Here is a 19,294-nt window from a genome sequence, read left to right as displayed (position 1 = left end):
ATACAAATTTATTTTTTGTTAAAGTAAGACGTCATTATTATTTTTGGTTGGTTGTTGGTATTGTTTTTTTTTAAGAGGGTTTTTTTATAATCTTTTTTTTGCTTATCTTGTAACCACAATATTCCTCCATCAAAAGTGAGGGTATATTAATAAATAAATGAAGGTGTCGTCCTCTTTTAGTAAAAAAAAATGTCATTATTATTTATATTATTACATAAAAACCATATTTGAATTTTCACTTGATACCATTAGTGAGAAATTATTAGATTAGACTATACTATACTATTAATGAAAAATTATTAGATTACTATTTATGAGAAATTATTAGATTATACTATCTAATCACATTGCATTTAATATGGCTAATGAAGTTTTGTAATTTAGGCTTCTCAATTAATGCTTATTGGTCTAAGTCAAACTTTCTGAAATTTTACAAAAACCCAAATTTTGATTTATTGCATAAAATGGAATATGATTAGACTATCTAACCTAATAATTTTTTATTATTCATATAATTGAAATGATAAGACAAATTGCTCATAATTATAAAAGAGATTTTTGTAGAAATTTAATTAATATATTGCCAAATCACATGAATTGCTATATTTGTCTTGTTTTTCTCCTGTTTTACTTTTGATATTTGTAGAATATGTGTACACATGATATATTTACAACAACAATTATTTATATTACTAATCTTAGAAATATATATTATATAATTTTGTTTGGCGTGTGAGAATGAAATGGAATTCGACATTATAATTTTACAATTTTGCTCTACAATTTTCGCTATATTACTTTTTCAATTAATTCTATTTTAACGTACCAAATAGGCAATTATGAGATAAAGCTAGGATGCTACTAACTAGGATTTTAAAAATTATTTATTTATTTTGAAACAATTTTTCTTTCAAGAAGATTACTAATCCCTCAAAAAAAAAATTGTTAAAATGCAAATAAAAAAAAAATTAGCTAAATTACAAAACAAAGCCAAACCAAACTAAAAATCAGTTAACCATTTTTTCGGCTCGATTTCAATTCAAAATTTTTATTTATTTTTTAATTATCGGTTCAGTTTCATTAGGTCTGTTCAATAACCACAAATAACCGAACCAAACTAATATACTATATATATATATATATGAAAAATACATATTATATATAATATTATACAAAATTTTAATAATTTAAATTTTAAAAAGTTGTATTGATCAAATATTCATGCCAAATTTTTACTTTGAATATTTAAAACGTATGTGTTGATTATTATGAAAGAAAAATATTATTTGTAGTGACTCTAAATTTTTAAATTATACTTAATTATTTGATTCGATTAACTAATTAATCGATATTAGTCTAAAAACCAGTTAACTGAATTTCAATTACCCATTGTAAACGGTTCAGTTTCGGATTGCATTTTCTAGTGACTTAAAACTTCAGTTCGGTAATTAGTTTGGGGGAAATAGTTTGATTAATCGAACTATGTCCACCCCTAATGTAAATAACAATAAAATTTTCTAACCCCCAGGGTGTGGTTCAGGTGGTAGTGCGGACTGCGGGAGTGCCTTTCATGAGGTCAGGTGTTTAAACCCTTCCGAACTCCTTTTCGCTCCTGGACTCCTGAATTTACCTTCCCTTTGGAGTTGTGGGGTCAACTTCAAGGAGCGCAGGTTTAGTCACATGGACCGTAAAACGGATGCGTGGATATCCAGTGCGTATTCCAAAAAAAAAAAAAATTTCTAATAAACAAAGTGAGTCAGATACACTTTTAATTATGGGAATTAACTGTAATAACAGGACACACAAGAGAATTGCTCAATAATTGATGGGCAGTTTTGGCTTATAACATAGAAGCTTCCACTGTTAGGTATGCCCCTTTGTTGAAAATTAGGGTTTGTGTCCTCCAAAATTAGGGTCAGTGTCTTCCAAAATCAATGCCACCAAACCCCAAAAAGACAATGGGAGGTGTGCTAAGGGCATATGGGCAAGATCTTGAGGAGGGAGATGGACGGCTACGATTTGGTCAAAGGCTGCTGGGATCTTCTAAAGAAATGTAGATTGGGGTGTCACATGGTCAGAGTCAGACATTCTTCACAATTTGGTTTTGCCTAGCCAAGTTGGTTCTCTCTCTTTGGGGATTCTTTTTTTTTTTCACCACCGTACAAACATGGCCTTGATGCTGTAATTAAAATTTAGGATAATTTCGTATCACTGTTAAAAATTAAAGAAATAAAAATTAAAAATTAGAAATAGAAACTAAAAATTAAAAATAGCATTCTATTTGATTAATATTTATAAAACTAATACAAATAAAAAAAATTTAATAAAAATACTCATTTTCTTCTTTAAATCAAATAATATTATAAAAATATTATTAAAATAATAAAATTATAAATAATACACATTAAAAAGTTATTATAATAAAAAAAATTATTATAATAATTTTTGCTTAATTGTTCTACTTTCAATATTTATTGAATATTACAGTTGAAAAATAGAAAAATTATTTTGTAATTAGTTTTATTATTATTTTTTAAAAGTTATATACATAAATACATATATATAAATATATATATATATATATATATATATATATTTCTTTGAGACAAACTATGGATAAAAGACATGACTTTTCTTGAGATTTGAGAAACAAATACAAATTTTTCTTACAATTTCAAGAATCTTATAGACCTTTTTGAGATTTCAAAAAATTTTCATAAGTTTACCCTAATATTTGATTTTTGAAATATTTATGCTACTAAAAAAATTTATCTTTTAACAAATGTAAGGAAAAATATAAGAAAAAGTTTGTGTTTTTTTTTATTTTTTGGCAAACTTCATAAAATGATTGGTAAAATTTTTATAACCTCCGGAGAGGTATGTGTCTTTTTACGAGACTTCTAAACTTCAGTAGAGAACAATGTCTTTCCCTATAATTTATTTATTTTTATCAAGTTATTTATATTTTTATTTTAGGTTGTGGCATAGGGATGGGCATGGTTCGATTAATCAAACCATTATCCCCAAGCCATTAACCGATCTAAAGTTTTGGTTCGTTAGAAAATGTGAATCGAAATCGAACCGTTTAAAATAATTAATTAAAATTCGGTTAACTGGTTTTTAGATTGATATCATCAATTAACCAAACTGAACTGTTAAGTGTAATTTTAAATTCCAAAGTCACTAACAATAATATTTTTTTTATTTCATAATAATTAGCATATAAATTTAAAATACTCAAAATCAAAATTTAGGCATGAATATTATATTAATCCAATTTTTTTAAAATTTAAATTATTAGAATTTTATATATACGTTATGTTAGATTAATTGTGGTTTTAACTTTTTCTCTCTATATGAAAAATACTATTAAAAATAAAAAATTGTTCTAACATGATTAGAATTAAGAAAAAATAAATGTTAATAGTTTATAAAATCATGTTTTCATTCTCCAATTTGACATTAATTCCTTGATTATTAAATATAAAAAAGTGAATCCTTCTACAATTTTTTAAATATTTCTTGAATTTTAAATGAGACATTAGAAAAAGTAGACTCTCGTGCACCCTTAGTCACTATAAAAAAATTTATCAATATTGTGAATAAAGATATATTAATATTTCTTTATTAAAACATTTCAATATTTAAAATATAAGACTACATTAAAAATTTTAAGTCCGAATACAATAAAAACAACAAATCAAGTCTTAAGTTTCACTAGGTAGAGTTAATTACATAAACTCCACCTATGATACACTTATATTGCGTTTGGGAGCATGAATTTTGAATCTTAAATTTTGAGTTCAGTAGATTTGACCAAATTTTAATTTAATTTTGTATTACGTCTTATTCAAATCTAATATAAAGTTAAATTCAAAATCTCTCCCAATATAGAACATCTTTCCAAATATAGTCAATTTCAATCTTGAGAAAAGCATAAGGGCTGCTTTATATAATTAACCGTTAGTGTAAATCTCATCAGATCATTATAATATGAATTCTTACGAATTATTTAAATTTAAATTATAATAAAAAAATATATAAAAAATAGATATGGATGATTCCCCCTTCATTAATAAATGCATTCATTATGGTGAGAATGATTTGGTTGGTAGGGTTTATCCCAACAGTTATTAACTGCAAAACCCTTTCTTTTTTTTTTGGGGGGAGAGTCAAAGGGGAAGGAAGTGATATATATATTTTAAGGATCATTGATTTTCACATCAAAGGTAGCCGCCACCAACAGACCAGTGCTGGAGGATATGTCTGAAATTGTCACAAAAGAAAGAGGACATGGGTCCCTTCTCTCAAAATATCTACATATGTATAGTTGGGAGTAGAGAAAATGATTTATTTTCGAGTGGAAAAATATTTTTACAAAAAAAATTTAGTAAAAGGGTAATAATCTTTTTTGAATTTTCAAAAATTTCAAGTATCGCTCATAAACTTTCAAGAATTCTAAAGATCTCGTGTGAGATTTGCGAAAAAAACTCAAACTTTCTTACTTATTTTGTAAATAATTTTTTTAGGAGGAGTCTCTATCTTTTTGACAAATCTTAGCAAAGATATTGGATATTTTTTAAACCTCAAGGGAGGTCTGACATTTTGGAAATCCTAGAGGAGGATTCTATCTTTTTGTCAAACCTCGGAGAGGCAAGTGTCTTTTGCCTAAATAAAAAATATACTAAATTTAAGAAATAAAATTTAATTTTTCACATAATTAATATTTAGTTTTTTTAAAAAAAATAATCATATTACAATAATTTTTTATTTTTGATAGTATTTAATGGAAAAGGAAAATATAAGGAAAAATAATTTTTTTCTTTATTTTTCTTTTTTTCTAAGCAAACTTTCTAATCCGAACAAACCCTTAATAAGAAAATTATTGGGATTCATCGGATTTTTTCGATTGAATTTTTTTTTTGAATTTCTCCATTATTCAGAGTTAACATTTCCAGAAATGGAATTTGCCCACCATGGAAAACAAAAAGGGCAAAAGAAAAAAAAAAGGAAAAGGGAAATCTTAAGAGTAAAGCCATCTATCTTAGTCCCTATTGCACCATGTGGACCAAGATTCATCAATGGCATGCTTTTAATAGTAGTGCTGTACCTTAAATTTAAAGGTCAAAGATGGGATTGAAGATCTTCCCATGCACCAAATTTGAATGTCCAAAACGAACTAGTAAAATAATTGGAAGCACACCTCTTCATCATCACCATCATCATCATCATACATATAATTTTTTAACCAAGGAGTGTTTAGTCAGTAATTGATGTCCATAGATTGAGTGTATATTGTCGAATACACACAACAGTATAGCCATTTTCGCAAATTTTGTCTCCTCCAAAACCCTACTTTAGTCTTGAAAAACTATACTCTGTGTTTGAAAGTTAAAAAATTTAAAAAGAAAAATTAGGTCCCTACTAAAGCAGAGTAAAATTGCTCCAAGCAATTGATCGAACACCCCTAGCAAGACCCAATGTTTCGAATGATTTCATTGGTCGAAGAGGGCAAACCAGAAAACCACTGTATTCCTCTGAAAAGGCTTAATTCAAAGATCAAAATATAAACTGAAATATATGCAAATTTGAACAAAATACAGTTTAATTTTGTATGAGTAAGGTTATCGTCGTGTAACCTAGATATCACGGGTTCAAGGCGCGAAAATAACCTCTCACAAAAATGTAAGGTAAAACTACATCCTATGGACCCATTGTGATCGATTTTTTCCCCCGAATCCGCATACGTAGGAGCTTTGTGCATCGGACTGCTCTTTTTTTTTTTTTACAGTTTAATTTTGCACTGCAAATATCCTTGGGTTCTAATTCAGTAATTTGTATATGCTATGATTATTCCAAATTGAATTTTTTATTTGTTCCACATGCTCAAAAAGGGGGTGGTCAAAAGAAACTTTGATGCTAGGGTTTCAAGGATCCCATTAACAAACTCAATCTTGATTGTTTTTTTTGTTTTTTCAATAAAAAATTGGCGACCGACTTCTGAACCCCCAACAGAGATGTTGGGCAACATGTTTTTTCCCCCTGTTTACTTAATTTTTTATTAATCAGCGACAGCAGGCTTTAATCAGTCCAAAGGAAAAAAACTAGGTCAAAAAGCCATAGAATACTTAGAAGTTGCTGCATAAGCAAAAGCACCTAGGTCATCAAAATAGACTATCAAGGACACAAGAATGAATGTGAACTAAGTCAAGGACACAAGAATGAACGTGAACCATGTGTTGGAGAGAGAAGCAACTGTCACAGATGTATTTTAAAGGAGAGTAATGTGAACTGTTATTCTTTTAATTGTTTATATAATTGGAGAAATCTAGGGAATGGGTCATTAATTTCAATGTGAAGGTTTACCTTTTAGCAAACAAGGTTGCTTAAAGTTCACAACCCATTAAGAAAAACAAATGGAGCTGTCAGCTGGTCAATCTTAGCACTACAGAACTCAGACTCAGCAAATGGGCAGACAGATTATTTCTTGCTCCAACCAACCTGCTCCTACCCATTTGCCATATTAGCCTACTGCATAGCACCAAAGCAAAAAACACCAAACATTACTAAACATGCACATGGAACGGTTCATTGCTTCGATTTGGGGAAACCCACTCCTTTCCAGCATCAAATTTCCAATTGCATAGGGAGCACATTACAAAAAACTGTATTTCTCTAGCAGCTATAGAAACAGCCAAAATTGCAGTAACCCATAGGAACTTGAGAATTACTAAAAAGCGAATTTCTTAGCAAAAAGATTAGCATGCATGGTACAGGAGCAATTTAGAGGACAGGCGGTGGCTGCACCGCAACTGGGACACCATCATGGAGAAAGCTCAGTGCCGCTCTTGAATAATATGTGCTCTTCTTCGAATGTTGCTTCATCTCCAATAACTGACACCCAAGTTTCTGCAATTCTCTGCAGTCTTCCATTCAAAATCTCAACTAAAGTGAAAGCTCGTGTTGTGCCTTTTGAGTTGGGGTTCAAAATAGGGGTTTCTTTATTCATGAAGCATCTCTCGCTGGTTCCTTGTTCATCAATCATTTTAACCCTAGGAACAATGGCCCCATTTAGATATATAGTGTTGTCGGTCCCTACGACAATCATTCTTCGAAGACCATTTCCATGTGCTAGCTCTTTGTGCATGTGACCAAACACAACCAAAGGGATAGATAAGTTGGTTGTCTCTTTCAAGTGGGAAATGGCTAGTGCTAAATCTGTAACAGAATACACCATGTAAACATTACCTTCTACAAATGGATAAAATGGCATGATAAAATAAGATTTGTCTCTTTGCTGCAATAAGCTCTTCAAGTTCATTAGGTTACCAATCACAGGGCACCACCGTGCACAGGGCAACAGTGATGCCATCTCAATAAAAAAGATGGCCACAGAAATATAATTTCTCAAGTACCCAATTCTTCCTATCGAAAAGTCCCTCATAGATATCCACATAGAACAGGGATCATATCAACAGAGGCCAAACCTCAAGAGGATATTTATTACCTGGGTCACCATGGTCACCACCTCCAAAGACCCAATCTCTGCCACAGATGTCATTTATCTTAGAACCTAAACCTGCATGCAACACAGATGCTACTAAATTACTAGGGGTTAACTTTGCAGGCAGCTGAAATAAAATTGATTTTGTCCTATCAATGCACCTGTGGGTCCATTATGTGCAAGAAATATAACAGAATGATCCTCCGGCTTCGGCAGAGCAGCTTTACAGATTCTCTTTGCACTTCCATCCATGTCAGCAACTCCATATCTGCAGAAGGATGTTCCACTTCATTAATTGGGAAATTAGCCAGAATGAAAAGAACAAGAAAGAACCTGTGGATCTCATCTCTCATTTTTCAAGTATAGGAAGCTGTCTCATTTTCAATTCTGCTAATGTTTAGCCTGTAATTTGGTTAAATTTGGTTCGAGTCCTGAAGAATTCAACTATAATTTGATTTTAAGTTAAAATCTGAATCCAATGGATTTTTAAAAAAATATTTCTACCTTAGAATTTGATTCTATATTTGAATATCCAAATTCAACTCAAATCCAATAAAATAACATTATGTAATTATAAAAATATATTATGTATCATAAACTCAATCAAGTCTGAATCCCAATTGGATCTAATCAAACTGTGTTTGAGATTTGCAATTTACCAATTACTAACACATTAGCAGAACTCTGAAATATGCCAATCATAAGCGGTACAAATGAACTCAAATCCAATAAAATAACACTATGCAATTATAATTTTCTCTATAATTATAAAAATATATTATCTATTCATAAACTCAATCAATTCTGAATCCCAATTGGATCTAATCAAACTGTGTTTGAGATTTGCAATTTACCAATTACCAACACATTAGCAGAACTCCAAAACATGCCAAAGAATTATGTTTGGGCTCCAAATTTAATCAAAATAGGTACAAATGGCTGACAAAGTCCGTCAAAACTGCAGTTTCTGTACTATAAAGCAAAAGGATTCCATAACAAATGCAGCAGTGTGCTTCAAGGTTCAAACTCACTCCGAGGTACTGAACATCTTTCTTTTGATAGAAAAAGAATATTTATTGAAAGCGGAAAGAGAGAGAGAATAAGAATCCCCTCCTAGGAGAAAAATAATAAGAGAATGGAAAGAGAGATAAAATCTAAGAACCAAAAAACAAAAGAATCAACCCAACAAAACCATCCAATCCTGTTGGAAGTCCATAAAACAAACTCTCTTGAAACAACCAAGGAAGTAAGACTATAAAGATGCAAGAAAACATATTCTGTCCAACAGAGAGGGGGAAAAAAAAAAGGACATAGTGATGGTGGGACGCTAATAGGAACAGAAACGAAGAGAGAATAAGGGAGATAAAGAGAATGGAAAGAAGAAGAAGAAGAAGAAGAAGAACAAACTCTCTTGAAACAACCAAGGGAGTAAGACTATAGAGATGCAAGAAAACATATTCTGTCCAACAGAGTGGGGAAAAAAGGGACATAGTAAGAAAGAGAATGGAAAGAAGAAGAAGAAGAAGAAGAAGAGGCTAGATGAGAGAGAGAGGAAACAGAAAACAATTTCTGAATTCAAATGTGAAAACTGTCTAACACAATAAACAAATAACTTCGTACACACAACATTACAACAAAAACAAAAAAAAAAAGCCAAAAATACTTTAAATACACAAAATAACCCTAGATTAACTAAAATTATAAATTTAAAAAAAAAACCAAAATTTTCCAAACTAAAATAAAAATCCTAATTTCTAAGATCATAGATACAATATAAGCATCTAAAGTTCTCCACTAGTAGGCCACATCACATAGTCCTTAAGAAAAGGTCCAAGCATTCCTCTCTAACTAAATGCCTTGAATCACTGCAAATACAACCATCAACCTTCTAGCATCCTTGCCTCATCTGAAACTTCTAAAAAGAAATAAGCAAAAACTGCCTCCAAAGAATCCAGATATCAACATTATCCAAAAGTAAGCAATGCAGGGCAACAGATTAAATGATGAAAATGTAACTCATTACAACCAAGAAACATCACACAAATTTCAGGAGATAAAGTCCTGTGCCTCCTGCCCCTGTGAGATCTCCTACTCTCTAACAGACTGTCAACACTATTAAATATTTTTGACAAAATAAAAGCCCTTGCTTTGATGGAACCAGAGCCCCGCAAATGCATTGAAAAAAGGAAAATGAATAGATGAATAAAATCAAGTTGAAGTAGAAGGAACCAAATCTTTTAAATCATGAACTTCAAGGGATAAATAGAAAGAGGATTTTCCTTTTCTTTCACCTTTTTTTGGGGGTAGTGGGTGGGGGTACATTGTATGTTTTATACTAAACATACTACGCATGGTAAAGTATGAATGTGCTAAGGATGTCTAAAGTGTAAACGCTCTCTTTCCCTGTTGCAAAACCTTCTATGTTCTCTCACAAAAGATTGCGCTATTGAATCGGCAGAAAATGCCACTAGAAATGCGCAAGCATTCGATTCAGATCCAAGGAAAGCCCTTCCATCTGAGGTTGGACAAAGTGGGGGAGCATCAGCACTTGTTCGTGCTCGAACAAAAACAGAATCCCCACAAGTGAGTGAGTTTCCCACAGTTGCTTCTAAATGGGTTTCTGATGGGTTGTCTATTTTTGATTGATCAGGAAGACTTCAAAGAGGATTTTGTAGCATTTGTTTGGTCGTGCGTGGTACTGGTTGACGATTTATCATACAAAGGTGAGAAATTTCTGGAGTTTGGGTTGGAGTCAAAAGAGAAGAGGCATTTGGTTTTTGTCCGCGGTGGATCTAAAAGTGAAAGGTGGTCAAGTTTTTAAAAAATGAGTTCCGTGAATGGGCTAGGGATCTCTATCAAGAAGCTGGTGGTGAAGATGAAGGTACGCAGTGAGATCAACAATTGTGGAGCCATATGGTGATGGTGGCTGTGAAGAATGTTGAAAGTAAAGGATGTAAAAGTAGCAATTTCACATGGAGTCAAGGGTGTGGGAGGGGGAGGGACAGATTTGCTCTCAATGTGGTAGTCAGTTGCAATTGAAGGATTCAGCACCAGAAGCCATCAGTTCTTTTTCAGAGATGATGACTCCTACAATCAAGGTGACTAAGAATTACAAAGGTGGTAGAGGTGGCCAGGGTTTCTCGTGGGGGGGATGAGGCAATGAAGATTGAGCTAGGGAGCATGTTGATTGTATAGACTTGGGCCAGTTATTTGATAAAGGACTACTGTTTTAAATCCTGGACTGGTGACCAACCTAGCAAACTGTTCAGACCAGTGGGTCAAACCAGTAATATATAAATACACACACACACACACATACATATATAAGTAGTATCTTTATTAAGATTCGAAGTAATATTAAATAATAGTGAGAGAATTTAATTCTATTAAAATTTATTCAAGAGTATAAGACATCAATCGATTCATACATATATTATATAAAGGCAAGAGAGGGTTTGATTTGGTAAATAATTTTTTATAATAGAATAATTTATAATTTGATTAATTAATATATACTTATGCATATATCCATGTATGAAGGTTTGTGCATATACAAGACTAATAAGGGCCAGGGGTTTGTTTTAGTGAGGGCTCATGCAGTAGAGAGGCCCAAGAAGATTCTTATAGCAAGAACCAAGGCTTAAGGGATAAGTGTGAGAAGGACTGTTTGGATGGGGGTGATGCTTTGAGAAGAGAGAGTTTAGCCAAAGATACAAAGTGGGGGATCTCTCTGGTGGAGCAGGAAATTCAATCAAATGGAGGAAAGAATGAGGAAGTCTTTACAATGGTTCATATTAAGACGTTAGTTTATAAACTTAATTGCGACAATGTATTATCATTTGTTTAAAAAACATACAAAATATTCAAGTAACTATCAAAAAATGACTTAGTAATTCCTATTATTTGGTAAATATGTTTATTTGTGAAATTAAATGATATAGAAATTAGAACTTTTTCTTAAAAAAATGATACAGAAATTTAATAATTTCAACATACTTGTTCAATATTATTCACTTGCAATCTTGTGCAAAGCACACGACAAATTTATTAGTTCCTCTCAGTATAAACTAATGCTAACCATACATGATCAGGAATGGAAAAAGACAATTCCTGCAAGTACCTATATTGAATAGAGCAACAAGGTAATGAGATAAAAAACAAAGATAAATTAAGTCCAAGAGAACCTGTTTCACATCACTACCAACCTTGCAGTCAAAAGCTTTTTCCGAAACAACTGGTCACCACCACAAGAAAATGGTCGTCCACCAACAATGCTCAGCTTTAATGCAGGAAAGTCCAGGCGTCCGTAACCTACATGCTCCTCACCGAGACTGACAATCATTAAAAAAAAAAAAATGAAACATTATCTTTTATTTACTCATACTACAATTCTAATGGTCCAAGCATGACAAGTAAGAGTCTTGAAACTGCCGTCTGCATGTAAATATAGCAGAAATTACAAACATAAATATATAAGAATCACAAGACAAACATCTATTCTACGAAGTGCCATGAGCTTTGCTACCTTTTTTGCTATTATATTTCATGTTTAATTTTTTTTGACGGATAGAAGCTCAATCAGAGAAGAAGTGTTTAAAAGTCAAATGCGTCAATAGCATTAGATTATAGTCATTTTAAAATTTACATTCTAGACAAAACCATTCTCTAAAATCATATTCAAATCAAGAAGGTTCCTCAATCTTTTCCTCTTCCAGCAATCTGAGCCTGATTAGTAACAAGATATCAACTTCAATCTCATTCCATCTGTATTTTTAAAGGCTTTTTTCCCTCAGTAAGAAAACTATACTTAATAACCATAGGGCAGCAACATGACCATTTTTTGGGTCTCATTTCATCCATATTTTTGAGCTTTTTTTTTTAAAAAAATTGATAAGAAAAGAAGAAAATATCCATGAGAGACATAAATATGAAGAGCACAGAACAAGAAGATCAATAGAAAAATAAAAGAAAAACAAAAATGAAAGATAACAGAGTTAACTAAATCAAAGGATATCCAGCAATAACACCCACCCTGAAGACCAAAGCAAAGAACACCACTCTATCCCAAAGCATGTGAAGGGAGACAAGTACCCCAAAAATCCTTGGATGCCTTTCCAACCAAATGCACCATGAAACCAAGGCACATTTCCACATGATTCTACAGTCCTTCCTCTTTACTTAAAACAAGCAAATCATACTTAATAACCATATAGTAGCAACTGGAGAATTTTTTGTGTTAACAACATGCAATAATAGGATTAACATTAAGAACTTCAATCTGGAGATGCTTTGGATTCAGAGCCATTTAAATCACATATTAGAGCTTACAATCCTTGCAAAAGGATTTATTTCCTTACAGCCCACAATGGCCAATAATTGCAATATTTTTCTGGATACATTGCAGATCCTTGTGAACATAGTATTTTTGTTCCAAAAGTTCTCAAGAAATCCAATAAAAGAATCCCCACTGAAAATCTAGAATTTTTTTCCCTAACAAGGCAATTCAGAACCATTTACACCACATCTTACTGCTTACCCATAACCCTTTTTGCGAAAATGATTTCCTTCCCGATTAGTCCACAGTGGACAATAATTGTAATATTTCTATGGATACATTGCAGATCCTTATCAACCTAGTATTCTCATTCCAAATGTTTTCCAGAAGCCCAATAGAAGAGCCCTCCAATGATAATCTACACAAAATTTTCTTGACTAGTGAACTCACAGAAATTCTCTTACGTCACAAGCAATTCATCAGAGTTGGACAAAACGTTTCAAAAGAGCACCTTTGTTGGTGTCTTGCAGTAGTCTGTTCTCGTCTTCTTGTATGAAAATGAAAATCCTAACATCCTGGAGGAGTTTATTGACCTAATTAACATAGATGGAGTCCACAAACAAGGCTGCTCACTGGGTAGAGAAAAGGTTCATAGTAAGACTGTCCAACAAAAAGGTACAGCACTACAGCCACTAATTTGAATGGAAATATAGATGCTGGAGATCCTGTAGCAAAACTAGGGAGAAAACCCTGTCACCAACTCAACTGCTTTATATCTTTATTTATCACTTTGAGGTAACTAGATTTAGCCAGTGTTAAGAGTTCATATATATACATATATAGATTCTACCCTAAACTAACTTTCATCAATTAAAACAATATCATACGTAAACAGTATACACCATGGTATCTTGTTTTGGATATTCCTAGTAAGTTTATCAATGACTAAAGCAAATAGACGAAGGCTTAAAGTAGAACCATGATGTACACCTATTCTTATTGGAAATTTTCTAGACTCTCCTCCTGAAGTCCTAATACTAGTCGTTACTCTATCATACATATCCTTAATGACATCAGTATATCTACTGCAACTGCATACCTTTTTTTCTAAGAAACCCACCATAGGACTTCCCTAGATACTCTATCATATGCAAGTCCCTATTCTTTTCTCTAAACTTTTCCATTAATCTTCTTAGTATGTAAATCGGTTCTATTGCCGATCTCCCAAGCATAAAACTAAATTGATTCTCTAAGGCCCTCGTTTCTATTTTTTTCTTTGTTCGATTACCCTTTCCCACAATTTCATTGTAGGATTCATAAATTTAATACCGCGATAGTTATTACAATTTTGAATATCACCTTTGTTTTTGTAAATAGGCATTAACGTACTTTTCCTCCATCCCTCTAGCATCTCCTTAGTTTTTATAATAATGTTGAATAGATTAGTTATATATATATATATTTCCTTTATCCTCTAAACATTTCCAAACTTCAATTGGGATATTGAACCTATAGATTTCCCAGTTTTCATATTTTATTTAAAACCATCTTAACTTTAGCGACTTTAATTTTGCGAATAAATCTCAGATTCTTATGTCTTTTCATTTTTGTCACTTCTAGGTTTAAACTTTCAATTTGGTTTTCATTAAAAAATTCGTTAACGTATCTTCACCACCTCTTTTTTATGTCTTCTTCTTCTACCAAGATATTATCGTTCTCATCCTTTATGCATTTTACATTCCCTAAATATTTGCACTTTCTTTCTCTAGCTCTAGCTATATATGTTTCTTTCCCCTTCTTTGTACCTAGTTTAGCATATAGATTATCATATGCTCTATATTTAGTTTCACTAATGGCCTTTTTTGCCTTTACTTTTGCCTCCATATTTTTCAAAGTTTTCTATATTTCTATAGTTTTGCCATGTTTTATACCAAATTCTTTTTTTTCTTTACTTCTTTTTGGACATCTTGATCCCAGTACCATCTTTCAAAATTTACCATATTTTCTCCCTCTAGATTACAGCACTGAATCCTATTGCATTGACTTATGTTGCTCTTTTTTGTTCATTTTTTCTGCAAATATCTAACACTCAAACTATACTTGTGAAGTCAATCTTTGCCCTGGGATAACTTTACAATCCCTACAAGATGAACAATCCCCCCTACTAGTTAAGAAAAAAATTATTTGGCTTTTATTTGTCCACTCTTGAAGGTTATTATTAAGTGTTCCTCTCATTTCTTAAAGCAAGTATTCAAAATGACAAGATTGTATGACATAGAGAAATCTAAAATCATATTCCCAGGTTCATTTTTTTTCTCCATATCCATGGCCTCCATGTACCCTCTCATAACCTCTATTATCCTTTCCAATGTGTCCATTCAAATCAGCTCTTATAAATGGTTTTTCAAATCCTAGTATCCCTTGTATAATACTATCCATATCTTCCCAAAATTGTCTTTTAAGATTTTCTGCTAATCCTAGTTGGGGAACACATGCGCTAATGACATTTATTATCTCTTGGCCTACAACTATATTGATTTTTATGATCCTATCCACTATTCTTTTTAGGTTTAAAAATAAAATTATTTCCGATATACTTCCTTCTTCAATTTCTTTTCAAAGTAGAAAAAAGGGCAGCTACACAGGAATTTTTGGGATACAAAAGACCAGGCCAAGAATAACTATAGAATGGGGAATCCTTCCTAGTATTAGCTTGGCTCCTCTTTTTCATAAGCCTTTTTACCCATAAAAGTCACTTAGCATGACATCAAAGTGTTTGAAAAATAATTATTCAATATTTACAATCACCCAATTAGAGGAAAAGAGGAATAGAATGGAAAAAATAGTAACTGCTGACAATGCAAAACACAATACAGCAAAAGAGTTAGCAGATACTTGTTCGCACATGAAAACTGATGTTAAGAATAGGAAGGAATTAGACACAACATGTAAAACATAAAAGCTAATTACAATTGAAAAAAAAATTAATAAAAGGAAAATTTCCCTTGAATTTACACCGAATTTTTCTCAAAAACGATGAAAATTAGATGCACTCACCATTCAAGCTGAAGTTGAACAGAGTCTTTTTTCCTAATATTCAAACCAATGACATAATTAGAATGAGAAACATGGATTCAATTAAATCTTTTATTTCTTTTAAGCAAATTAAAACCTACACATAAACTCATCAAAAATAATTTTAATTATTTATATATCCACAGTGTACTTCTCTGTATTTGTGTTTGTGCATGAGCATTTGCGTGTGAATGTGTGTGTGTGTGTGTGTGTGAGAGAGAGAGAGAGAGAGAGAGAGAGAGAGAGAGAGAGAAATAACTCTCTGAATGGCAATTAGTGTTTCATCCTCCAAAACAAATTACTTCCGTGAAATATTTTCAAATGCATACACATTTACTGGGTTACTCTTAAGTCTTCGTAAAAGGGAAAATATCTAGAAACAAAATTCAAGTAAAGGGTACCCGAAGGCAAGAGGTATTATTAGAGTATAGACCGTAACATCCAAACTTCTTTTTATTTTTTCAAATAACAGATGGTGTGGTTGTAACTTAGCCGGCTATTCCAGACACCATGGTATCAGCAGCTGTGGTACCAAGCCCAAGCAAAATATGAGACACAACAATAAAATGGAAGCAATAAGCTAGACACCATCCATTTGAAAACATCAAAACTTACGTTGCTGAAAATTGTTTAGTAGTCCAGGTGTCATGATTACCCAGTATTACTGCTTTAGCCATTTCAAGATTTGCAACGCTTCTAACAAGTTCAACATTCTCGTTACCAAAATCACCTGAACAAAGAAATGAGGAAAACAAGGAACAAAAGAAAGGTAGGTTGAGGAGCTCAAAAACCATCACACTTTAAAATTTAAAATAGACAAAAAACTAAAGTTGTCAAGATGAGAATGCTTAGATGGATGAGTGGTATAACATTGAAAGATAAATTAAGGAATGAACATATTCGTGGTAAGTTAGGTGTAACTCCTATAGAAGATAAGATAAGGGACGGACAACTCAGATGGTATGGACACTTGCAACGTAGGCCTTATAGTACACTTGTGACGAAGAGTGACTTAGTTACTGTGGGGGGCAGTAAAAGGGGTAGGGGTAGACCTAAAATAACTTGAGAGGAAATAGTGAGTAAGGATTTAATATCCTTAAATCTATCAAAAAAAATGGTTCATGATCGCATAAATTGGCGAAAAAGGATTCATATAACCAACCCCACTTAGTGGGACTAAGGCTTGATTTTGTTGTTGTACAAAAAACAAAAACAAAAAAAATAAAAGAGAAAAATTTGGAGGAACAACTGGAAGCCGCTTTGCCCATCGCATCAAGTATATAAACAGCAATGGATGATGATAGACCTGCCTGTAAACAGCACCAAATCAGGCTGCATTTCCATATAAAACGTTTGTCAGTTTGGTATATGAGATATATAGGCAAGAAGTAAATTAGTCAGTCCACTATCCTGTGGAAACTAGAATGAGTTTCCATAAATTAAAAAAATGGACTTAATAGAAAAAAAATAAAAATAAAAATAAACTTTCAAGTCAAGTAAAATTCAAATATCAAACCAAAAAACAGCAAATCTACTTGCCAATTAGAACTAAACTATTAGTTCATTAGAGACTAATTAGACTTTTTTTCCCAGACGGTTTTTTCCACATTGACATTTTTTGAAATTTCAGTGAGGTGTAAGTGAGGTGCAAATATATAGGCATGGCTTTCATATTTCCTCAAACTAGTTGTATAAGCAACTTGTATCCAAGTCACTGAACACTGCCAACATTTTTATCATATAAAAGTTATCAATAAAAATATGTGTCATAACAACTATTAATTTTTTTTTACAGCCAGAAACTAATGAATAGTAAAAAAAAATTGAATTAGCAGAAAGAGACAGAGAGGAAAAGCATACATGTACCCAAAAACATTCATAAACATGCATACCTATGTACACACGAGCATGTTGTATGTAACTAAATACATACATGCATGCATGCATACATACATACACCCACATATTATATATATACAGACACACATTTGCCCTCTGATATGCCACTTGAAATTTCGTTTAGAAACAAAAATTGGCCATGGCTGAATCACTCGTTCACCTTTTTTTTTTTTGTTAGTTTCTCCATTTTATTTATTTTAAAGTGAAAGCTACCAAAATGATTACCTCATATTATGTTCCAAGAAAATAGCCAAATGGGACATTTCTTTTAGAAACAAAAATTGTCAATGGCTAAATCTCTCATGTTATGGTTTCCAATACCCATTCACCTCTTTTAATTTCTCCATTTTATTTATCTTCTAAACAAAAATAATTTGAAACGATTATCTCATATTATGTTCCAAGAAAATAGCCAAATGGCATGATGATAAACATAAGGAGCAGTCCTAGTTTGTGTATACTTGCTGCAAAACAAAACATTCCAAATTAATTAAGAACAACTGTTACATATAAACTCTGAATCCGATACTAAACATTAAAGTACTATACAGATTCTCACTCAACAAATATGGATGCAAGTAATCAAACAAAAAGAAATGCAAGACAAAAATTGACAAGTCAGAGAGAGACCTGCAAAAACTGAAGTGCCCTCGTATCTTCCTTTAGACTCCAATCATCGTGCTTCAAAATCCAGAATATACATATATACGTAAGCAAGATGCTCGTGCATATATAGCTTTTCTTACATTCAAGAAGTACAATCACTGCAACTTTTAATTTCAAAAGCATGCAAAAGCATTTTAAAGATGCCAATCGAAAAATTACCAAATAGCCAGTTACACTTCGAACAAAAAAAATCCAAAAAAAAAAGGCTAAAGCTACCAAAAATCCTTAGATCAGCAAATCCGATGTGTGTGTGTGTGTGTGTGTGTGTGTGTGTGTGTGCGCGTGCGTGCGTGTGTGTGTGTGTGAGAGAGAGAGAGAGAGAGAGAGAGAGAGAGAGAGAGAGCTCACAACGTCTCCGACAACCGCGATTCGAGCAGACGCAGCCATGGATGAGCAGCCGAAGGGCTCAGACGACGGGGAGAGAGAAGATCCGTGGAGACAGCAGACGGGTGGCGCGTTTGACAACGCGCTCCACATCGCCGTTCTGATCGCCGTGAGCCACCGGTCCACTCCAAATTTCTCCTGGTTTTTGTTTTTATTAATCTCGTTTTTACCGTGACTTTGTTGTAACGGCGCGTTACCTAGCATTTTTACCGTGCCTATGCCAATCTTATTTTTGGAAAAGACAAAGAAATGAAATTAAATTTGTCTATAAAACTTTGCCATAATAATATTCAAATTTGAGTTGAATTCGAAATACTCGAATAACTTAACAAGACTATAAATAAAATATTACATATATTATATTTAATATTTTAAGTATTTTATATTTATATTTATATTATTTTATATTTAAAATAATATTAATTAAATATGCAATCAAATTGCACTTTAAAAAAGTTATAAAATTCATCAATTTCAAATTGAGTTCTGAC

At 32.2% G+C, this 19,294-nt stretch overlaps 1 protein-coding gene across 3 annotated transcripts; it reads right to left on the bottom strand.

Annotated features, from left to right (window-relative positions):
• Positions 1-6,600: 6,600 nt before the first annotated feature.
• Positions 6,601-18,946, bottom strand: LOC131157492 (uncharacterized). 3 transcript variants are annotated; one of them, XM_058111693.1, is made up of 9 exons: positions 18,768-18,946; positions 18,384-18,434; positions 17,165-17,186; positions 16,470-16,584; positions 15,837-15,869; positions 11,710-11,835; positions 7,666-7,772; positions 7,508-7,579; positions 6,601-7,218 (listed from the first exon to the last, which is right to left on the bottom strand). In XM_058111693.1, the coding sequence occupies exons 1-9, from the start codon at positions 18,894-18,896 to the stop codon at positions 6,824-6,826; spliced, it is 1,050 nt and encodes a 349-aa protein (XP_057967676.1). In that variant the 5' UTR covers positions 18,897-18,946; the 3' UTR covers positions 6,601-6,823. The 3 variants fall into 3 exon arrangements, with proteins under 3 accessions (XP_057967676.1, XP_057967677.1, XP_057967678.1); XM_058111694.1 differs by lacking the exon at positions 15,837-15,869 and having other exon boundaries at positions 18,768-18,936; XM_058111695.1 differs by lacking the exons at positions 18,384-18,434; positions 18,768-18,946 and having other exon boundaries at positions 17,104-17,185.
• Between the last annotated feature and the right edge of the window lie 348 nt (positions 18,947-19,294).

This window comes from Malania oleifera, chromosome 6, assembly GCF_029873635.1.
Source record: "Malania oleifera isolate guangnan ecotype guangnan chromosome 6, ASM2987363v1, whole genome shotgun sequence".
In the NCBI taxonomy this organism is placed as follows: Eukaryota; Viridiplantae; Streptophyta; class Magnoliopsida; order Santalales; family Ximeniaceae; genus Malania; species Malania oleifera.
This window is presented reverse-complemented; position numbering and strand designations above follow the sequence as displayed.